General features: G+C 38.3%; 1 protein-coding gene across 2 annotated transcripts in view; it reads right to left on the bottom strand.

The window, feature by feature from the left end:
- The window catches only part of MICU2 (mitochondrial calcium uptake 2), a 145,965-nt gene that overhangs the window by 4,424 nt on the left and 116,683 nt on the right, over positions 1-24,858 (bottom strand). For both annotated transcript variants that reach the window (XM_069013545.1, XM_069013552.1), the window contains 5 exons: positions 23,764-23,846; positions 17,745-17,807; positions 9,045-9,142; positions 1,001-1,172; positions 607-715 (listed from right to left, as the gene is read on the bottom strand). In XM_069013545.1, coding sequence (XP_068869646.1) covers positions 607-715; positions 1,001-1,172; positions 9,045-9,142; positions 17,745-17,807; positions 23,764-23,846 — 525 coding nt within the window. The remainder of the gene's footprint in view (positions 1-606; positions 716-1,000; positions 1,173-9,044; positions 9,143-17,744; positions 17,808-23,763; positions 23,847-24,858) is intronic.

Raw genomic sequence — 24,858 nt, 5'->3', positions numbered from 1 at the left:
GAGCGCCTCTTCAGTGAAGAAAGGCCAAGAGAGTTGGAGATGCTCAGTCTGGAGAAGAGATACCTCTGGGCAGACTTTACTGTAGACTTTCACTATATCAAGGGGGCTTATAAGAAAGAGAGTTTTTACCAAGGCCTGTAGTGACAGGACAAGGCAAAATGCTTTCAAACTGAAAAATGGTAGATTTATACTGGGCATAAGGAACTGTACAAAGTTGTGGCTGTCCCATCACTGAAAGTGTTCAAGGTCTGGTTGGGTGGGGATTTGGAACAACCTGATCTACTGACAGAGTTCCCTGCCTATGGCAGAGGGTTTGGAAAAATGACCTTTAAAGGTCCCTTCCAACCCAAACCATTTTAGGATTATGCTTTAGTCTGCTGTGATTAATCCACATATGACAGCACATTAGAACTTATAAATGAAAACATTTTGGAAACTTTCTGTTATTATTTTTTCATGAAATAGAACTAAGTCCAAATACAGAGCAGTATAGTATTTTTGGACTTCACTGTGTTACTTTGGGATAACTCATTTACATTAGTTCCATAATTAAAATGAATTTTTTTTCCTTTAAGAAAACCCATATGAAAGGTGTACAGCACTTACCCCGCTTAACAGGACGATTGGCTACAGTAAACATCTGCATGGCAATAGAAAAGTCTTCCAGGTTATTTGTGAACTTGCAAAAAGTCTTGAATTCTTCCAAACTGATGTTCTAGAATATCACAGAATTCAGATGATATATAATGAACAATACATTCAAATCCCAATTATTCTATGTCATTAAATCTGGTGAGACTTAGTGTTTAGATGTGATTGCCTACTCATTGTTGATATTCGTATTTCTCAGTTGGCAAATCATCATTGCTCTTATTTGTATAAAATTCAAGGGCTGCAAGAATTCATTTGGCAACTGGTTACCTCATTAGATAACCACATTCAAATGAAAACCTGTGCACACAAAGGAAGAAGCAAAACAAAGCATACTTTGGGTACCAACCTCTCCTGCGTCAATTCTGTCTTTCACATTCTGCCAGTAAATTTCATTGTTTTCCTCATCAGTGAAGTACAGCAACCATGCTGCAAAGTCTTCTTTTCTCATGACGCTCAAACCCTTTGCAAACTTGATGAATTCCATTTCTTGGACTTCTGTTTGCAGATTTTCCATGAATCTAAGTGCAAACAGATATTTTCCAACAGTTGATACTTCCATCCCTGATCACCACTACTCCCTTAGCTACTAAGTGCAGCAGACACCAGCTCTGAGCCACAGACACTGTCGACACTGTTGTTTAAAAACACCCTCACTGGTTTAATTTTCCCGGTGCTCGCGGATGTTTCCACGGCTGCATTTCCACAAGGACACCAGCAGGACGCGCTCTCGGCCTGCACAGGCGGCTGCTGCCAGCAGAACTTAGGGACACACTAGACATCTCGGTTTACTCGTGTTTAAAAATGCGCAGATAACCAGATAAAAGAATTGGTAAGGCAGCAGCATAATGAATAAATGAAAAAGGACATGGTAACTGAAGGCCTGACACATGATTTATGAGGTTTCATATTAATAAGAGAGGAATGACAGGACTGGAAAGTCTAAAAAGATGAGGCCATAATAATCACAAAGGTGAAAGAGGAAACTTGAATTAATGGCTGTAGGAGAAGACGACTGAAAGTCTCAAAGACTGTAACTACATACAGAGGTTTGGCAAATCAGTTTTGTGCTCACTAGAGGATGGATTAGAGGGGATTACAATTGACTTGTACAGAGTTCTGAAGAGCACAGAAAATGATGTTGCAGGGGTTTGGGAAGGTAAGAAGAGAGCTGTCTGAAAGTTAACATCAAGGTTTTTAGGAGACACCCATTCTTTCAGGAAGGAAAGAAAAAAATATTAAAAGAAGCAAGTAACAACCTGCAGGTACAGAGCTGGAACTGTTAAGGTGAGTTGTAGCTTTGAGTTTCCCCAGTTTGGTCTACATGGCTAGCATTAATTTTGAAAAAGTTAACACAGACAATACTGTGTGATCCATTTGATATTTTCCCCTTCAGAAATGGGGCAATCCAAAAACAAGTGATGACTTTTAAATAAAGGCTAGGACCAGTGGTGCTTTCCAGAATGCCTTCAGTATTTCAGAAGAACCCTGCTTTATTGAGTTGCAAAAATTATTGACAGGAGGGAACGAAGTACTCCCATATTGGGACAAAGCAATTAGTTGGAGAAGAGGACAGCTAAAGGTCTATGTAGCCAATATCAGCAGAGGCTCATTTGCTCATCAGTGTTTGCATGGCCTCACTGGGTTTGAATTCTTTCCCTTGAAATTACGGCATTTGAGTCCGCACAGCTATCTTTAGTTCTTTAATGAGATCACTTGGACAATTAGTAGCTCAAAGCTCTATGAAGTCTGTAAGGGCTTAGCTGAAGACTGCTGCTCCAGCATAAGCTCTCTCTTGCATTTTTTCCTCTAACAGGTAGAGCTGCACATGCAAATAAAGGGCCAACAAATGCTTCACAGCTCAGGACATGCAGGTAAATAAAAGCCTGATAGTGGAAGTGAATTTATGTTTCAGGCTAGGGCTGAATTAGGGTAATACTGAGGAGGGGTATAAAACACTGTCACATTTTATATGTGCCTTTTTCTGGTCTAGGAAACGGGATTCCACAGTATAGCCTAACACTACCTCCACAGTCCACCTTAAGACTTGACACACTTTCAATTCCCCCACTCTACCTCTCAGAAGTGGATGAAACACCAAAGGACCAGTTAGTGCAAACCAGTGTGACCGGGCAGCTCCTTGTCTTGCGGAGCGGTGAGAGCTGCCTCGCACAGCTTGCAAACCACTCTTCTGTTTTCAGGCCCAGCTCCTGTCTTTGTAACTCACGAGGAGACCGCTGCCTCTAGCCAGCACCACAGCCAGTGTGTGCCAGGGAGACTGGCTCCATGGGCTGGCACAAGCAGCCCTGCTGCACCCACAGCCCCCAAGAGTCTCCTCAGGTCTTGGGAAAGGAGGTCGAGGAGCAGAGGGAGAGAACAGCATGGACCTGGCCTGTAGACCAGGCATGGAGTCAGCCCAGCAGAGACTGACTAGGGCCACTTGGCTGCATTTTGAGAGTGGTCATCACAGGCAAGGAGAAGATGGTATCTGGGATGTGTGGTTTGTACTTGGCTGGAAGTCACAGCCAAGACTGCAGAACAGTATCTTTGTAGTTTCTAACCCATGTAACGTCTGGTCTGGAGGAGAAGAAGTTGCTGAAAATGAGGTCACTTAAAGAAATATGCCTAGAACTTGGGTGCAGGGAAATGAGATAACGTGTTTTGTTTTCTTGAATTTTTATCTATGGAAGGTGGACATATTTTGCAACAGACTTAAGGTCTTGAGACCTGAGCTACTTATCTTGGGGCGCAAGCTCTCAGTCATTTGCTTTACATCGCTAGCCACAAGCGGCGACATAGAAACAAATTCTTCCACTTTTTCTGAATATTGCATTTCCTTAAGCAGAAAAGCCTTGGTGACCTGCCCTCTAGCCACACCCAATAAAGGCAGGAAAGCTGAAAGATCAATCATTTCAACATGATGAGGAAGGAGACCACCAAGCCGCACACACCAAGGGGCAGCAAAGCCACAGCAAACAGTGAAAGGTTTGGCTGTGGCATTTTCAGCGTGTTCGTGCTTCTGCACCCTCTTCTAATTGAAGTTCATTTTAACTTGTAGGCTTGCTCCTGGCAAGCCAGAGTGGGAAGATTTCCTGCTGTATCAACTGCTACTTGGAGCAGTAGCTGAAATGTGCAATTTAAATTTTATGTGATAGCTTCCCATATTACAATAATTAAAATACTATGAATCATCGCATCAGCATTCTAGGTCACTCTTATTCCCAGATGTGAGAGTTAAAAATCCTAATGAGGTTTTTTTTAAGTGAAAGTTATTAAAAGTTATTAAAAATAACTTTCTGGTTAGGAAGTAAAACTTGATACATAAATGTCAAGACACCACTAGGGATACTTCCTTTTGTATCTTCTGGATCACAGTGCAATGAGTTTCAGCTGCAAAGTCCTCAAAATGGATCCAGATATTAGAAAAAACAAGCACAGGAATGAAATTCCTACACTCCCAAAGTCAGTGGGATCTTGGCTGGGGACTTTGTAGGGAGTCAGAATTCAAGTACAGGAACAGGATTCTGATGTGCTCTACAATTAAAAAATAATTACACTGGGAATACTCTTATGCTATAGTAGGTTGAAAATAAAAGAAAGCTCCAAGTTTCCAAGTAACAAAAAGGAGAGGTAAACCATAAATTTATAAGATGAGGAAAAGGCTAGGAAAAGAGAGTACTTTTGTTAAGACAGCCCACTTTATCCACACTCTCTAAAACACCCACGTTGAAGGCCAATGGCCAAATTTGTTATCGTGTTACAACAGCATCCAGAAACCTTATCAGGATTTATCCCTCATTTTCTAATGTGCTCTACTTTAGAAAGAGGGAGTCTCTCAAGGCTTTTGGCAGCTCAGCTTTAATAGTGTTAATCCACCACAAATAGAAATGAAAATGAAGAAGAGAGTGGAGACCTCAGGAATGCAGCTATTCCCCCTCCAAGTGGAGAAGTGCTGGCATTGTATTCTTTATGGCACACAAAGTAGTAGATTGAAACATTAAAGGAAATGTTAGGGAAAGTTTTTTTTCTACCTCTTGACCTGAACTGTCTGTGCAGAGCTTTAACATTCTTAATACAGAACTGACCAGTTCCTGTCGCACAGATTTTTAGGAAGGAAATCTAACAACAAAGTTAGTGATGGATATACCAGCCCAGCATTTGTACCATGCTTTGGCTCCTCTTTGGACACCAAAGTCCTTTTGAAGAATTGATAACCCTCTCTGCACCAAAAGACTGTGGCAAACCAGCTTTGAGTTGCCTTTTTGCAATATGACTTTCAAATCAAAATATAGAAAATCTAACAAAGGCTTGACCATTAACCTTTAGAGAACATTTAGATCTATGCCTGTAAATTCAGGTTTGCAAGTGTTAAGACAGTGAATTGATCTCTCAATTTTCAGAATTGCAGGCAAAACCCTCTTTGATTTACTATCCTTAACATTTCCAAACCAAACAAACCAAACAACTCACTTGCATTTTGTGTTCTGTAGAAACTAACCAAGCTATTCTTTTGCTAAGCTTACAGGAAATAAAGAAAAATATTTTTCTCAACCTCTTTACTAAGTATTTGGGAAATATTCAGATTGAGTTATGATAGGAATATCATGAGGCCAGATTGTTGCTGTTCTCCACTTCCTCACTGCCTGATCTTGGCTGTACTTGATGTAATCTCTGTGTGTATTAGGATTCTCTCTATATGCACACACATAGATAAAAGTGTAGGAACAGAGACAAGTAAGGAGGCAATCACACTCTATTTCTGCAAAGCAATTCCAAATCCCCAGATGAAAATCACTGAAAATGTACAAGCTGTCATCACAGCAGAAGCACTGCTTGCTGGCTGACAATGTTACTTGAAAGAGATCCTGCATCCATGCACCGGCACACACACACCACAGCCCCCCAAAAATGTCAGCACTAGCAGTGGGGTCCAGCCTGGATCAATCCGGCTTCTTAAATGAAAGGTTTCAAATAAAATGTATCAAGAAATTCAAAATACTGAAAGAAAGAAACAGGATAGGTAGGGAAAAGGCATGATCTGTGTATGGTTTTACCATTTGTGACCTTCAATCTAAAGCAGAAATTAAAAAAGAACCATAATTAAACAATATTTCTGGTACAAAATTCTATTAACTGATGAAAAGTTTGGAAGCAAGAAATCAGGTAAGAAAATGCCATAATTTTCCTCATACAGTTAAAAGATGCCCATTATTTAACCATACTGGGAAGTACTTTTTTGTAAGACATCCCAGGAAAAAAACAACAATCAGTGAGTTTTTTTGAATATCCTTTCCATACTCTCTGCACTTTTTTTTTTTCCATCAAGGAGACTGTGACAGATTTAAGCTTGCTTGGGGACAGATTACAGAAAAAAATCACAGCAGTCGTAAACTGTTTAGGGAGTGAAATACTGTCTCCTCTTTTATTCGGGATTAGACATACTTAAACAAGATCAGTAAGGGATGTTTTTCAGGGGAAAAAAACCCCCAGTGTCTGTCAGGAAGAAATATTTCCTATATCTAGAAAATTAAATAGTTTCCTACTCAGAATAAAAGATAGTACATATGATACAGCTGCAAATTAAAGCACAAGTTAAATTTGTTTTTCGGAAGGAAAAGACCAAAAGTTATTTCTGTATTAAAAACCAGGAGAAATCCATACAAAAGAATAAAAAAGCCTTGAATTCTGGGGCCATTCTCTAAGATAGGATCTGGTATTAGAAGACGAAAGATTGCTGAGGTGTAGAACTGAGTGGTGGTCATGTGAAACAGAAACTTGTTCAGATCTTCTGAGAAGAAAGTCGACTTCCTGTATTAAATCTAACCTTCTCTGGTACATGATTTTAGGCTTACTGAATATTCTTCTACATTTTCTTAAAATGTTACAGGAAAATACTGCTCCAGCTGTATTTGACTAAGAGGCCACACCTTTAGTAGTGATATACATAAAAATACTCCAGAAATTTAAATTTCCTAACATTTGCTAGGGAAACAAGCTCTCACTTTTGAAATTGTAAATTCTTATTAATAATTACTATATTGTCCTTATGTTAAGGACAATACAACTAATAAGAACTAATCTAGTAGTCTGGAGCTGAACATGTGTTCCCTGAGTCCTACCTTAAGGAGTCTGAAGATCTCTGAAAGTACCTTTACATTTGATGAAAAAAACACCTGAGGATTGTCCATGTGTGTATCAATACCTGTGATTTCCCAAGGAGCAAGCACCAGCTGGAGACAGATGCCTAACCATTTTCCCTCCCTATCCTAATTGTGTCTCCTGTGTTCAGGGCAGTAGGAAGGGAGACACAAGAACTGCTTTACAACAGCCTCATTGCTCCAAGAGATGTAGACAGTTTCCATTTTCTTTGTGCCATCTGAATGCAAAGAAAGAAGAAGAGGGCAATTTAATTGCCCTGGTATATCGACTGTGGCTGTCTGACATTTTTAAAATGTTTGGACTGTGGGCTAAAAGGCTTTGACAAGGCTGGTGTACATGTAGTTACAGATGGTTACACACTTACAAATGGATTTTCTAATGCCAGACAAACTGAAAAGAGGGAGCATGAGGAAAATATATGTAAGTGATGAGATGAGAACAGTGGTCTCAGCTTTCAGAATTCCCAGGTAAGTACAGTGAAATTTCACAATGAAAGTATTCCTGTTTTTTGGGGGAGGGGGTTCTTTTTATATTTTTTGTGTAGGGTTTTTTTTTAGTGGTTTTGAGATTTTTTTTTTTTTTTTAGTTTTTAAGGACTCTGCAGCACAGCAATATTGTGTATTTAACTAACGTGACAAGTTTTAGTGTGTCCTAATCAAACTTAATCACCTCTACTTTCTACTAGGTACTACACTGATCAATGGAAAAGCTTTCTAGGCAAGAACTTGGAAAATGATAAAAGCATTTACCATCATTATTTTCAGCTTTTGACAATGATCTATGTCTGTACAGCTCATCAGTCATTTCTTGCAAAAACAGTGTGGCACTTTGATCAAACAGCCAACAATAGCTTCCCGCATAAGGTAAAGTGTTATGAGAGGCCATCAGATAGAAATCACATTTTCTCTGAACAATAGGAACCCAGAAATGATGTGCTTGATTTACTAGCAAATAAAATCATGTGAAAGGTGATATCCTCACAGAGGTTAAAAAGACAGCAATCCTTTTATTCACCTTTCTGTGTGTTAAATAAACTCCACTGTCACGCTGCAGCTGAGATGGAGTGTCTACGCAGTGATAAAGAGACACATTCCAGCCCTACCAAACGTAACTGCCATTGTTGAAAAATTACCTGCATTAAACCTTACACTTATCCCACAAATTTTAAGAGCAAGATGTGGGAGTTTGATTTTGATTACAGGCCTCTATCTGTGTGGCAGGCAAAGGTCTTTAACCTATGCGTTCTGAATGTACAAGGTACATAGTTTCATCAATGTCATGCCTCATTGGGTCAATGTAGGATTTTATCTAAAACCTGAGACTTTTCAGTTTACACTGTATATGCAAACACAACCTTTTACTGGTGCTCTCTGCCTTTTGTTTCATTGAGAGGATCTATGGTATTTATAGAAAAGGGAGCTGGAGACATCTTAAACTTATTTTACTCACTTAGATTCCTATTGAGCTGACGTCTTCAAAAGGGAAAGGTTGTTTATTTGAAGACTGGTATGTACCAGAGCCACTGGAGCCAAACACTTTTTAGTCTACTGATTGCAAAAACATTCATTTTTAAGAGCACTGCCACACATTCTCCACTTCTGAATACAAACTGAAGTAAAACACATTATTCTATTTTTGCAGTCTGTAAATGATTGATTATTTTTGTAGAAAAGGTAATACTGATGTAGATAATCTTCTCTTGATGCCATCTCAAGATGTCTGTCAAGATTCAAACAGGTATCTGCATAGTCCTATTGCAGAAGTAGTTCAAAGGGTAAAGGCACAGGGAAAGTTTCAACAGAATTTGGAATTTGAAGCAAGTGGAGAAGTTGCCTGTAGCTTACCGTGACAGCTCTAATGGGGAAGGAGGTATCTCAGCTCAGAAAGTATTTTTTAATTGATTAGAAATAACTTCTTTTGTCATTTGGTCACAAAAAATACTCATGAATCACATTGTTTTAAGGTATACCACCACACAGCTGCCAAGAATGGGAGTCCCAACCCTCCCAGCCCGCTGCTGCTTGGAGTTATCACAGTGCTCAGCTCCTGCAGACAGCAGACTCTAGGAGCTAAATGGGGAATTCAATCATGCAAAATCATGAATAATCTCCACTTCATTGCTTAACTTTCTGAATCAGCTCAGTGTGAGGTCAGATTAATGCCAGCGTTGGTACAAAGCACGGGGGGTAGGAACAAGACTGGTTCCTGTTAGGCTTGCCTAGCTGAAAAAATACCTGAAAAACTCGGAAAAGCGAAGTTTTTCCTTTCCTTGTTTTCCAAAGAAATGTACCAGCAACATGGTATTAACACCACAGCTGTCCAGTTCTGTTTCCTATAAAACAAAAGAACTATATGATTGTTATGCATTGCATGACCATTAATACTCACCATGAATCTAAAAATATTTATTTGAACTAGAATTTCACATGAGATACTTGAAATTTAATTACTGTTCCCAAAGCTATCACGCAGCATCTCAGAGTTAAACAACTCTTCCACATCAACTGCTAATAGTGTATTATAAATACACTTCTAAATACTCTGTATGAAAGATAAGAACAATTTCCAACCACCATCAGTGCATTTTATTATCAAAATGGAGAAGGTTGCAAGTTAAATCTTTAAGAACCTTTATTCTTAGGTGAATAGAAGGCTTAAATAAAGTTAATATATGTAAGGAAGTTCTCAGTCAGGTATTTCTAACGTTACAGCCATTTAAAAACATTTATGATAGTCTAATAAATGAAGCTAGGAAAATATAAACACTGACAACACTCTATTACAATATTGTCTTACCAGGCTTCTTGGAAATTTTCAGTGTTAGTGACTTTTAAAAATGTTTTTAAAATCTGAAGAAAAAATTTCTGCAGCGAAGTGATACACACTATTTCAACTCAATCTTTAACAAGCCTAAACCCACACATAATGCCGGATTTCTGCTCTATTCTTCTTTCAGCACTAGCATACTGGCATTTCTTTGAACACAACAAAACACTAAGAAACATGAAGAGAAATTTTTTTTTTAATGTCTGTAGGGATTTCAGCAAACTATTCCTATGACATCCAAATAGCCTCTGTGTCTTTTATCTGGTTGAAGTGGTAAGATGAAAGACAAGAGTCTATTCATAAGATTTAACACTAATGATTATTTAGCTTTCAGCATCATCAATAACAAGTCCCATTAGTTCTCCATGTTTCATGCTTACTGCATACATGACACAGTTATTTTATAGTTAAAGCAGTAACATTCCTCATTTCTACTACAAGCTACAGTTCACCAGATGCCACTGATATGAGTTATGTATGAGTGAACCTAGAAAAAAAACACTTTTCAAGCCATATGCAAGCTGTACTTACTGAAGTTTTATCATTTAATTGCAGGCAAAGAATATTTAAATACCCACAAGATCCATCCTTCTGAAGTTTAAACACTTCAGATTACTGTGAAGACTGATGCATAAACATTGGTATATGCTTTTTTGAAAGCCAAAAGTCAAAAATTCATGTATGCTTATTTGAAATTCAAACCCAAACTATTTATATCAGAATGCAAAGTTTTCTAAGAAGAAACAGAGGAGAATCCACGCATCCCTCACTGCAGCTAGATTCTAATCTGCTTTTTGTGGGTTTTGCTTACATGTTTAAAGGAGACTTGAAAAATGCAAGAAGTAAATTTGCTGATGTAATTTTATAAACTGAATTCATGATTCCACAATTTAATGCTTCTAATTTAATTACTCCATATTATAATCAGTGTTGTATTGAAAACAAACTGAAAAATGAGGTTTAAAACAACCTTTTCAAAACTGAGTCTCTGACAGAAAAAGCTCTTTTCTTCTATTCATATTTCTCTAGTTACAAGATAGAAAAGGCATACAAACAATACCTACCTCATCTTATCTAAGATGACAAAGCCTATCCCTGGATTTATAACAAATATGCACCTACTTGCTGACTACCTTCTTTATCAGTTGAAATTCCACAGTGAAGTTGGCAGATGTCCAAACACTATGTTAGTGAGAGTTAAATATATTTTAAAACTACAAAACAGTACATTTCTTTAAAGCATAAAATGCAATAGGAGACCACAGAGACTACACCTTAAGGGTAAAATTTCAAAAAATTGCTTTTCCTAAAGTTAATGCTATTAAATTAAAGTACATGTTAGTACATAATTCCTTTTTGTCCACAGAACCATTAGGAGCTTTTGCTGCTGATCTGTATGAATTAGTACCAACATGACAAATCTTTGTTAGAAGATAATGAGAATTCTATTAATATTTCCAACACCTCGCCCTCCTGAGCTTGGGTAAAAGAATAACTTACACTTGGAATGTCTCTCTTGGCAATGAGAATGAAATGGTAACCCAATCCCAAGCTGTAAAGCGGACCAGACTGGTAGCTTTGAATCACTATCTAAACGGAGTGAAAGTTTGTATTCTGGTGTATCTGGGTGCTTCAGGCCCTGGGAGGGTGCACCATAGAACCCTTTTGATCTGTGCATTTTACAGAAAGCTGAGGCACAGAGTGGAAAAAGAATGGATCACAATGGTCTGAGTTTCATCTTGATAGAAGCACAGGATGAGGCAGAGACATGCATCACAACTGGGGAACTCAGATGTGTTCCAGGGTCCATTGGTTCAGACAAAGAATCCCAAAGACCACACAATCTGATGCCACACAAGTCTATGAATTAATGAACATGTGTGCACATATTACAAACATAGGCTAATTTTCCTAGAGTAATGTTAACGCCTCCTACACTTTTCAAAAGCAACATGAACTGCTGAATTATGCAATTATTCCTTTTTAAGTAAGATCAGATAACACAAGTTATTTCCTTATTACATTACACAGGCTGTTAACATAAGAGGCCTGATGCTGCAAACACTGAGTCATGGGCAAAGACCTACCTAATCCTGTAGCTCCCCACTGAGCTTTTGACATTAAGGACCTGATACTGCAGCAAGTACCAACAAGTGCCACTGAGAAGAAACTTATCGCACAGTGAGATGGGATTTTCAGAATAATGTACCTAACTGATTTTCAAAACTCATCTGAAATGTTAATAGACTTGCTGTCTCTAGATTCTTACCACCTTTCCTTGCAGATTTTGCCTGAGGCATGACTGGAAAGCATTCATCATGATTAAAATCTGCAATTCACTTCTTGTTCTCTTGCTTGCTTCCTGAGAGATGGTATTTGCTGTGCAATGTCTTATTTCACTAGATATTGTAGAAATAATACGTCTTTTGGATTGAATATTTTTTTTAGTTAAGATAGAAGGAGAGTGAGTAGATGGAAGAATGGGTAGAGAAGTGAGGTTGGGCAAGGAGGACAATATCTTAGTTTCTGTCTGCTAGTGGTGTCCCAAATCTTTCCAAAGGTAAGACTAAATCTTTGCAAATTTTTCTGAGTCCACTTCTCTGAAATCCTCTTTGTTCTTAAGCTGCGAGCTCAGTCAATTCATCATGCCAGGCTTCTATCCCAGGCTAGCTTTGCCCACTGCTCATGAGAATTCAAGCTTTCTGTCATTTTGAGAGTCTCCAAGATGCTGGGATATATATCCTACAACTCAGTTCTGGTAAGAAGGTTTAAAAGATGTGTCCATTATGAAGTTTATCCTAACAGTTACAGTCAGTCAAAAGAACTGTAAACAGGCCAGCTAGTGGGACCAGGAGATCCAGATTTCCAAAAGCAGGCCTTTCTGGCAAAGCCCAGACAGGCTCAAGTGGGTTCCAGATGGAAACTATGTATTTTATGATGAATCAACTTTCACCATAACGTAAATGCATACTAAAGTTTCTTCATGTTTTGCAATGCATAATCTTACTAGGTAGGATTTAAGAATACCTCAGGTCTGATGCAGAAGGGCTACAATGTGTACAGCTCATTCTACAGATGGTATAATAGACAATATTTGAGAAGTCTGATAGAACATCTTCTAAACAATAAACAGCATCCAATAACACCCATAATTCCTATTACTGGGAGGATTAGTTGCTTTTTAATGACAATTAATGCCATGGAATCACTCTGCTATACACTTAGGGCCTTTAGTAATGAAGAACATGTAACTTCATGGACATCCTCAGGTACCAGTGCATCAACCACAGTTCTGCATCAATTCATAAGGAGGTACAGAATAAAAATGGTTTCCAGCCCAAAGGGGCTAAAACTAATCTGGGAGTAGATGCTGTAGGAGATACTTTATGCCCCAAACAGAAACAGGTTGAAACTTGTCTTGTGAGCAGGTCGACTGTGCCAAGCAGTCAGGGAATGGCACTGTTGCACTGCAAAGCCCAAGGCTGCCTGACTGATGCCCTGCTGGCAGCCTGGAAAAGCAGCTCCTACACACAGCTGGGGACAGCTCCTCACAAGAACTCAGGCCCTGCTTCTCTGTTGTGGCGTGCTTTAAAAATATGACTTTACACAAAAAGAAGAGATTCCATAATGATGACCCCCTCGGGAGGCGTGATGTGCTATGAAACCCACTCTTGATCAAGGCAGACTTGGCCTCAAAGGCTGAGCACATCCATCCTCAGCACACACAAACCCTCTTGCTCTCGGTGCTGAAAATGGCACAGGTGGCCTGTGACCAACTCCTGGGACAGCCAGTCCCTGTTCAGACATGTTTCTTTCTCTCTCTTGAGGTTATGATGTCATCAGATCAAATGGAAAAATAAAGTAATTTCCTTGTCCATGAGGTAAAAAATGACCCAGCACTTTTTGAATAGCCTAATACTTTGGTGTCACTTTGGTTCTTTTGGGCATTTACCTGTCTGGAGAGCTTTCTTTAAAGCACACAGGAACATCACACTTCTTGGTTTAAAGTATTGAAAAGCTTTCCAACAAAATTTAATGTTAAATTGCTGATAGCAAACATACACATTTATGTTGGATAAGGTAGGTCAAGAAAAAATGTGCATTCCATCTGAACTGAGGGGTTACAAGATTAATGACAGACTCTTTGGGGAGGGATATTAATTTTAGTCTTGGACTAGATTCTTGTAAAATTTGATGTGTAGCACCCCTGTTACAGAGTACTGCTGCACTACAAGAGCATAGCTCCCAACCACCACCTTCCCTCAGTTTTAGGCAGTCTTTAGTTATACTGAACTATGCAGACTTTGAAGCACTGGGTATAAAACTTTAAACCAGTTAGAGATTCTAGGGGAGCAGATGGGCAAGTTAAGACCGCCTGCACAGTTCCTGTGGCTGAGGAGATGTACCACAATTCTGCAATGTCCGAAGGTCCAAGTGTAAATCCTCATACTGACCAGGTAAGCAGTGACAAATATGTGAATGACTAATGCCATTTACCTCGTTTAGAACCACAGAAAAAAATTATAAAAAACGAGAAGTAGACAGGTTAAAACAACTGATACACGAATAACAGGAAATTATTAATGTGTGAGTCTAAAAGTACACTGCATATAGTCAGACTCAATTTTAATTCAAAAGTTTTCTGTTTAAAAGAGATTAGTAGCTGTGTTTCCAACTAGTAGCTAAATGTTAAAAAAACCCCAATCATACTTTTCACACTTTGTATGAAAATGTAGTCACTAGGGAATGCAGAAGCATATGTTTAATCATCCGGAAATGAGACAATGCACATATTTCCCAACATTAATTTCATTTCAAGAACAAATATAGAACACTCTGTATTGTCATTCCTTTTCTAACAGTACCTAAAACTAATTTATAAGTTTACCCATTACATAAAGCACATTAAATTAGAAGTATTGGAAGTACTAAATTGAAGGGCCTGAGAGCAAAGTCCCTGATCTAGACAACTGGTCTGTCCAGTAGATATTTGCCCCCATTAGCACAGTTTTCATGGCCAGAACACTAAAGCACCTTACACTGTTAGAGTATCCTTTTAAGGAACTCAGGGCAGTAACACAAAAGCAACAGGTGCTGTTCACTGGGCAACACCTTTTCAAAATAAACCTAATCTCCTAGTTCATGCATTTTCCTACTGTAATCTAGACCACTTCCAGGCAGGGAGTTTGGCTCTCCTCTTCCACGAACCATGGTCACACGTTCAGCTCGATGTTTCATATGAAGAACAGTTCTGCAGGACGCCAGACGGAGCATTTCCTTTGGCCTGTGGGGAGGGTGTTTGAGCTGAGGCAGTCACTGCCTCTCTTGACTTCTGCATCATTTTCTCCAGTCTGATTAGAAAGAAGCAGGTTCCAGTCTTTTAAGTCTCTCTGCAGCTCTCCTTCACCATGTGCATCTCTGCTACGAGATTGCCAGATTGCCTGCTCTGCAAAATTTAGCATGGAACTTTCCAAAAGATGGGGTCAGTTAAGGCTGGGCAGATTTTTTTTTTGCTTTTCTTCCAGCATCAATTAAAATGTTGGAAAAATAAAAGCCCTCAATTGAAATACAAGTATCTGGATATGCACTTTCACTGTAATCCCATTCAAGGGCCATTACTAAATGGTGAAAATTTGAATTTTAGGCATGTAAGTCAAAGTCTCAGTAAAAAAGGCAGGGATACAAGCACCCTGGGAGAACAGCAAGCTGCTTTTTCTTTTCCTCATATAGTAACTTGATAAGTGTTAAATGGTACTACCATACAGTAAATAAATGCCCGGGACCTTTGTCTACACACTGTACAAGGAACACACCTGGATATACCTCCTGGTTAAACAAAGTTGCAGACTACCACTTAAACTGTATTTTCCTAGGTTGGTGACATTTGCCATCTGGTATCAGAGACTGGGTTTACTCTGAAAAACCAGTGAACTGAGAAGGTGTTGTAAAAATAAAGAACCATTCCAAACACCAAAATTCTGTTGCAGTATCTCAATTTTCAAAAAACATAGTCAACTTAAGCCCCATATTTTTATGCTTCATTGGCTTTGCTTGAAAGCAATACTATGACTGCCGTAATTATTAAAAATAAAGGGTAAAAACATATCCACCAACTACATTGTATAGTTACATTCACTGCTTACAAAGATAACCAATTTCTTTTGTAAGAGACCAAGACAGGAAGGAAAATTAAAATTAGGAGAAATGTGATAATTTGGATTTTGCCAAGTAGAGATATAGAAACCAGAGTAATTTCAAGTTAGCTGTACTCCCCATAGCTATTTAATTCTTCTTTCATACTATAATTCCATTTATAATCTTCTAAGAAACTGTATTAAATAACATTTTCTGGTTACAATAACTTTAGATTTTTCTCAATGGAGAACTCTGAAGACAAATTTTGAAGCAAGACAAAAACAAAATAGAGACATTCCGGCTCAGGTATTTAATTAGCTCACAATAAGCTTATGTGCTTATAACTAATCTGTCCAACTGTATCAAAGTTTCTCTGGAAATTTTATACTACAGCTGTGCATTCATGCAGAATAAAGATCCTTTTTCTTTTACTGTCATGGCAGTTAAGTCTCAATTGAAATAGGTTTTGAGGAGCAGACAACCCTATTAATCCTAGCTATTTTAATCTGGTGACTGATGAAAAGATTCAAGAAAGGAGATGGTTGTTAGTCAATCAAATAATTTTTAACTGAGCTGAATACACACTGAGGGAGGAAAACCTTTGTGAATCAGAAGACAGTTTATGCCTAATAAATTTTAATGGTGTCAGCAATAGCCACTTCCACTTTTTCCTCAGGCAGGTGAAAAAGTAAAGAACGTGAGCAACTGTGTAGAAACTGCTGATGCATGATTCACAAAGCAGAGCCCTGTATAAACTCCTTACTGAATGCTTCCAACATGAGCAGCCACTGCCTCATGCCCAGAGTAAACGGAAAGTTTACAGCTGAAAGCAAGTTGCTGATGTAAGCAGCATCTTATGGTAATAGATGGAGATAATCCAACTGTACTCTCACCTTCCTTAGAATCATAGAATCATTTAGGTTGGAAAAGATCTCTAAGAACATTGAGTCCAACTATCAATCCAGTACTGCCAAGTCCATCACTAAACCATGTCTCTATGCACCACACCCACATGTGTTTTGAACACTTTCAGGGATGGTGATCCACCACTTCCCTGGGCAGCCTGTTCCAGTGTTTGACCATCCCGTAAGTGAAAATTTTTTCCTAATATCCAGTCTAACCTCCCCTGGTGCAACTTGAGCCCATTTTCCCTTGTCCTATTGGTTGTTAAATGGTTCATCAGCTTCTTCTGAGGTGTTTTCAGTATGCTCAGGATTCCTCATCTCCATTTTCAGTTTCACTCAATGTCACCCAGGCTACAGAATATCTTGTTTCTGTGCTGACTACAGACTGAAGAAGAGACTCTTCCTGAGAAGAAGGGAGGTTGTAGGTGGCTGGATTCAAAGGAAAACAGAAGAGAGCAGGAATTTACCTGTCCCTTTCACTGATGAGATATATTTACCATTTGCTAGTGGTCCACCAAACAGCAAAACCTCTTTCCCAACTGGGAGATCATACTCTAGGATTGTTTCTTCTGGTCTGCATCTATGCCATCTCTTTCTGGAAGTGGACTTAACTTAAGTAATCCTTGCCTTTGTCACCTCAGTGACAATAACCACGTTTCAAACAAACTCAGTATAAGCTGATACCACTGCAACAGCAGCACTTGGGTAAGCTTAAGCTGTTGATTTCTGTTTGGAAAGCCTTCTATTCTCATATGGCACTATGGAGTTTTTTCTGAGTTTTTCATAAATAGAAGAGAGTTACTTTGAAAGAGAGGCTCATGGAAACCAAAGAACCAAGTGAGAACACAGTCATGAAACACACTGATTGCATACATTTCATCAGAAGGCTCAGAAATGACAAGCATTTTTCTTCCCCAGTTAGAAAGCAGTTGACAAATCATGCCCTTTCATTTAATTAAAGCACTAATACTAAGGCTTACATACTTATCTAAAAACTCTGAAAAAATAACAAAGTTCATGGGGAACATGACAATGTTTTTGTAAGGAAAATGTATCTCTGTTTCATACCCGAAGTACTGTTTCGTCTCCAGCTGCTTTCAAGTCATCTTCCTTCCCAATGATTCTCTGTAGCTGTTATTTGTTGAAACATGAGAAAAGACCAGGAAAATTACAAATTTGATCTTGTAAGAGTCTTCTTTTTCTGAACCTTGCTTTAATTGCACCTTTCCTTAGTTATGCATATCTGCAAGGTTCTCTAGTCATGACAAAATATTTGCATACTTGAGGATATTTTGCTATTCAGACACACTTTTTCCCAGGAATGTCTTATCTACTGTGGTTAATATAACCAAACATGAATCTACCTCTTGCAGCCCAGTGCTTACTCTATTTTTAGAGGAGATTTTCTTGCACCAGAAGCTTAGTTTTCACTTCAGAAGATTTTCAAACTCTGGGGTATAACATCAAGGATCATTCCAGAAATAAAAATGATCCTGATTTTCATGCTGTCCTTCTAGATGGTTTTACATAGTTCTGTTATAAACATGATCTTCTAAACATGAAAAACATACCTGTTCAAATGAGGTACTACAATAAACGAACAATTAAGAATAATTTAATAAAATAAGGAAACATTTTTTTCACTACTGGCATTTGGCAGAATGTGGTTTGAGTTTTCCCCTCTACCCCCAGAATAAATTAATCTTCAATGTATTAGCTAAGAAGATTTTTAGAATTACTAAAATGATTCACATTTAAAAACATAATTTCCACTGTCCCAAATAAAGCTTTAAGGTAATATAAACAGTGCATTAATTTGCAGTACCTCAAGTATATCAGAGCTGCAAGGTTTCTTTGACTGTATTTCAGCTTTGGAGGTGAACATTGCCAAAAGAATGAGTGATTTAATATAGCACAAAGCACACTTACCTTTCAGACATTTGCATGAATCCTCAAAAGGACAGCAGAAATGAAAGAACAAGGGACTTAATACATTTCAGGTAGAGATATGGACTTACACTGATCATTCTGGATTGGCAAACTTTAGAAAAGATGCTTTTAAAGCTCAAGGATTTCAAAACTACTGGTTTGCTTCTCAAACATTTCTGAGTGATTCCTCAACCTGCTCATTGAAACTGGGAATAAGTTCATTACCAAACTTCCACAGCCATTATTCTGGGGAGTTTTTAAAACTCTCCTTTGGTCTTTTCTTTTTTTAAAATTTTTTTTCTGTTCAGAGCAGCAGTATGGGCTTTTTCGGATTTGTTTGCTTTTTTATCCTCATTTTTTTAGTTTCTCAGGATAGGTACTTTCTATTATTAGTTTTGAATGGCATGTCTTGATAGAACTTATCAAAAGAAATGCTATAAAACAAGGCAATTAAACAGCACTTGTTCCTCCAAATTATCTTAGTTTTTGATCATTTACAAAACAAATGACTAGTACAGTAAAAGCATTATGAATTTCTTCATAGCAAAACAGCATTATAGAGCTCTGGATAAAACCACAATTACTTGTCCATATTCTCACTGAAAAATCACATTTTTTCTTACCTGAAAAATCAATCTCTTGATCACACATTAGAAATGCAACTGCAAATACTTTCCAAACAAGAGATAATATGATTTAAAAAAAAAAATTATTTTATTTCTAAAGGACACTTGAAAAAATCTGCAGGGGCTACTAAAGAGCACAGACAGTATAATTATTTTCACAAGTATTCTGAAAGATTTTGCTTATTGTTTTCTTACACTGTATGCACATTCTTACAGTGCTTGAAACTATTTCCAGAAGTTGATTTTTTCCAGCACAGTGCAGCAACTACTCACCAGAGGGAGAAGAATTCTGCCCTCGAGAAATGGACTCCTCCATGTAACATTAATGTGTATTAATATTTATATCTGTTCACCACTCATGATACTAATGGCTAATTAAAAGATAATGAGACCTATTATGCACAAGTGGAGCCTCTACTAAAGACAGAAGTAATCTGTTCTGAACAAGCTGGCAGAAAGACTATATCAGGCTTTAAAAAAAAAAAAAAAGGGTGATTTTGCAGTTTGATTCTTCCAGTTGCTTGAGAGGGATCAGTGCTTGTGGATGCTCTAGGACTGGAGAAATGCTCTGTGCCAAACCACCACAACTGCTGAGTGTCAGGCACTGGTTCATTCAGCCCTAGATGAAGCTCTGCAAGTATTTTGTGGTACCTGCTCTCCAGCAGAAGTGTATAGACAGTCTACTTAGAAAGTCTGAGTCATAAAGCTCTTGCATGTGCCATCAGAGCTACTCTGCCTTTATTCCCAATAGTTCTGCACTGTCATTAATTTTACTGAGACATCTTTAATCAGGACAGATTTAGAGAGTTAGGGAAATTCCTTACTTGCTGGGGATTTTGGGAACTTTGTTAGCCTTATTCTTGGTGGGAGGTCTGATTAATGTGCATAGGTCTGGAAATCCCCCTCACCAAGTCTCAAGTGAGTATCTTGTAAGTGCAGAGTTCACAGAAGTATCTTACTGTCCTCACAGAGATGCAGATAACGTGGCTCTGAGAAATGATTCTGCACTCTGTCAGGGGCTTATTAAAGGGTGGCAACTAGCATCTGTGAACATGCCATTTCCAACTCGTCTTCCTCACCCTGGAGTTCCAGAGCAAAGCAACAAAACCTTCTTGGCCCTAATACTGAAATGTCTCTTGCATTGTGACTGTTTACCACTGAAACGTGGATGAAGCAGAATTACACTGGCTTCAACCCAAAGAAATAGGGAGGAGAGAGAACAAGGGTATCCCTGTGAAGGGAGAGACTTTTACTGGAAATGAGGAAAATGTGCACTGGAACGGAAAGGCTATGGAGGACAAGATGAGCTCTCTTGTTGAAAACATGGGATTGCATTCAAGATCTCCTTTCCTGAACATCCATTTTTGTTAGCAGAAAACACTGGGAAATTCTGCATCTCACATTCCTTAAGTGTCTGATCCATACATATTTGAACAGCCTATATCCATGATGTAATGCAGGCACTGAGGACTGGGGCTGGAGTTTCTGCTTGTCACACATCTCCTTTTCCTGAATGACCTGCTTGACACATCTTGTGCCCGTTCATCCAGGATCATGTGAGAATTGAGATACACACAATTCAAAGAATGATGGACAGTCCGGAAACCAAAAGGCAAGTTCTTACCTCAAAGACTCTACAGTCAGACTACACAGACATACATAGATGTCTAATCTATGGGATTATCTAATCTATGGGATGTCTAATCAGTAGATAACGATGGGAAGTGGGGAGAACAAGAGGTGACGAAATAAGAGGATGAAGTAGCAATGAAATTACTTTTCCCACTGCACCCTGCTTACTGACACTGCCTCCTGATTACTGCTTCTTCATTATCCTTTTCCACTGCATTCTCCTTACATACATTTCCTGATGTTATTGTCAAATACAGTGTGGAAGTCACTATACAATAGTTCAGATATATTTTCCTAAGATGCCAACTGGGACAAGACAAATGACAGATTAGCCACACAATTTACTAATTTATTAGCTATCTAGAAACTTTCCATGATGCATACAGAACTAGAGTATACAGATTAACACGTACATTTTTTTCACATTCTTACATTAAAAAAAATTTATTTTTAAACCTAATCTATAAGGTTTTGCTTGAAGTCTCCTCTGTAAATGTTAAGTAAACAGTCATGAGAGAAAACTCATCTTCTGACTAACTTGCATCCTGTGGGACTTCTTTGAATTTAATGATTCTTGTGAGTTGACAGAGTAATTTATATGTTGTTTTTTTTTTTTTTTTACCAATCTGTATTATTTTATCAATATAGCCCAACAAGGAAATGCAAAGTAACAATCTATCTAGCTAGAATAATTTTCATTTAACTTGATTGCCTCTACACAAATCAAATTATTTTTAATGATTTATATAATGTTTTCACCTCTCCATTTGATGACTTTCTGTTGTTCGTACTGGCTGATTCAATTAGAATCACCTGAAAAGGATAATGGATATTAAATACATAACATACTGCACATCTCCCCAGGAGAGCTGTGCTGTGTTTCTGTAAGAATCTCCTTATTTGTTTAACTGACAGTACGTATTTAAAGGAAGCACTGCTAATGTGGCATTTTGGTGCAGAGGCACTACAAGCTGAACATGTTCACTCGTGGAATTACTTTCCCTTGTAACATACTGTTTTTCAGGTGAATAATACAGCCATAACAGACTTCTTTTGGTAATCAGGGCATGGATAATCTGATAACAATTCACCATGATTCCACCTGGTTTATTAGGTTAAAAATATAGGCTTTACTAGAACTTGATTTCTTTTGAATCAGCAGAATAATTAACATTTTAATAGAACAAATTCTTCAAAATTATAAGATATTGTGTAGCAACAAATGAGTGTAGGGCTGTTTGTTGGTTTTGGCTGGGGCAGAGCTAATTTCCTTGACAGTGGCTGGTACTGGGCTGTGTTTTGGATTTGTGCTGAACAGACTGCTGATAATACAGAGATGTTTTTGTCATTGCTGAGCAGGGCTTGCACAGAGCCAAGGCCTTTTCTGCTTCTGTACTGCCAGGCCGGGGAGGGGGCTGGGGATGCATGGGAGGTTGGGAGGAGACACAGCCAGGACAGGTGACCCCAAATGACCCAAGGGATGTTCCAGACAGTGTGACATCATGCTCAGTGTAGAAACTGGGGGGGAGAAGGAGGAAGGGGGGATGTTTACAGTGATGGCGTTTGTCTTCCCAAGTCACCATTGCATGTGATGGGTCCCTGCTCTCCTGGGGATGGCTGAACACCTGCCTGCCCAAGGGAAGCAGTGAATTAATCCCTTGCTTTACTTTGCTTGTGTGCATGGCTTTTCTTTGCCTATTAACCTGTCTTCATCTCAACCCACGAGTTTTCCACCTCTTACCCGTCTGATTCTCTCCCTGATCCAGCTGATAGGAGAGAGAACAAGCAGCTGTCTGGGGCTTGGTTACTGGCTGGGGTTACACCAAAACAAGGATATCTGCAGGTTCAGTTAGGGGCTTCTGGGAACATTGTCTTGTAAAATGATCTAATTTAAAGTATTATTTTCAAATAGTACTACTAAATCTAAAAGTATTTTTCAACATTTTAAAATAGATTTAAAGTATGACTCATCAATCGTAACCTTGCTAAGAGACAATTCACTGAAAAAAAGGTGATCAGTGCAAAACACATGTGAACAGCTACTGTATTATTAATTCAGAGTTTAAGGCTATGAAACATGTTTAAGGCTATCAACAGGTCCATCTTTAAAAGTTTTAGATTTTAAGGTTCTCTAGAGTTGTGTGTTCATGTTTAGTTTTAACTTTACCTTAGTGACAGAAAATAATCTGAATTGTAGTAGCCATGTCAGCTTCTTATATAAATGTCTCTCCAGTTGCCTCCAGTAAGAATTAAGGATCTGATCTAAGTTGAGGGTGTCTATTAAAAATTCTGATTGTTAATTCTGCATTCAACTTTTGACAAGAAGCACTTAGTTAGTCTCCTGATAAATATTTAAAAGTTGAATAAGCTGTATAATTAAGCCAATTCTTCTTTAAAAAATCAGAGCAAGATTTTCTTAACTTTTAAAGCATCTACTTTTCTCCTCCATAGTTTATATAAAATATGGGATAAAACCTGCTGTTTCTCTTCAAAGTGTGAATTGATAAAAATTTTTCTGCAACAGCAAGCAAAATTAATAAAGACCAAAATAGGATGGTGTATTAAATAAATTATTCAACACATTTAGAAAACAAAAGGCTCTTCCAGATGATTATTTAAATTAGCTCATGGGACTAAGGGATGTACACTAATTCCTACCCTCCCAGTAGAAGATTTTTAGATACCATTCAAAGGTAACATTTTTAAAAGCGGATTCAAACATGATAAGTACTTCTATCACAATACTTTGGTATGTGCTCCTTTCATATAAAATATTTTAGTAAGTATATAATCATAAAATGGACTGAAAAATAGGCTGATTTTAATGAACCTTCATTTAGCAAATATAACCCATGGATCTATTTAAATGCTTTAAAATTAAAATGTGTAAATACACCTACCTTAAAGAATTCTTTCTTTTCAACTTGCTCATTGCCATCTGCATCCAACATTTTAAAGGCAATCTGAAGTCCAGTCCGGGGTTCTGCAACAAATTGTGAAAGAACTTTATTGAAAATATCACACACACTAGAACTCAAACACTGAATGTAAAATGAATATGGACTCTGTTTCAGTTCTCCATTGTTATGTACATACATGGTATTTCCAGTGAACCATACACAGCTCTTCCAATATAAGCAAACTATTTAAAAACCTTTTTACTGTCATTTCAAGGGATAATTAATGCAATGGCAAAGTAAGAAATGCCAGCAGTGCCTAAGTACAACCATGAATGTCCATCTGACCCCAGCGAAAATACTGTATCTCTTACTGGCCAGGTCTTAAGATATTCCTGAAGGGTATCTCTATAATCCCATGTCACTTCTGCAGTCTAGCCCTGCCTTGTTTATTAGAGCTCCTTTTCAGGTGAGAAGAGTGGAAATTGCCTTCAGAAGCCAGTAATCACTGCCACAGTGGGTGAAGGAGCTAGTGTACTCCTCAGGCACTTCGTGCATGCATGACTGTATGCCAGCACTTGCAGTCTCCCTAGCAGACAGACTGATGCTGTGAAGGGAGCCAGCTCTCTTGGCTCCTGCTCCTGCTGTGTTAGCCCAAAGCCTTTTTCTCCCTTCCCTTCTCCTTCCTCCCTAAACAATATTCTCAGATGTTACTGTGATGTAATAAACTACTCTTTCTGGCTGGTTTTGATGAAAGCATGTTTTGTGTGACCCCCATCAAGCTGATGTTTTTCAGGAATTCTACACAATTTTCCCCTGCATTTCCTTCACGGAGTGAATGTTTCTTTTCAACACAAAAATGTAATGAGCTCTGAATCTTGAAGGTGCTATAAAAGCATGGTGTGTTTTGAGCTCCTTCCCACAATTTCCTGATCTTACTTCGCTTACAGGAGGTGGCCTTGATCATTAGCAAGCCCACACAGGAGCAGCATGCTGCTGAAATGTAGTTACAGTTCACTGCAGTAGCAAGCCCATATCCCAGTAATCTCTGGAGCAGGTGAATTAATTCCACAACGCAGTCTGTCAGGCATTAATATG

The sequence above is a fragment of the Aphelocoma coerulescens genome, chromosome 1 (assembly GCF_041296385.1).
Source record: "Aphelocoma coerulescens isolate FSJ_1873_10779 chromosome 1, UR_Acoe_1.0, whole genome shotgun sequence".
Classification (NCBI taxonomy): domain Eukaryota; kingdom Metazoa; phylum Chordata; class Aves; order Passeriformes; family Corvidae; genus Aphelocoma; species Aphelocoma coerulescens.
This window is presented reverse-complemented; position numbering and strand designations above follow the sequence as displayed.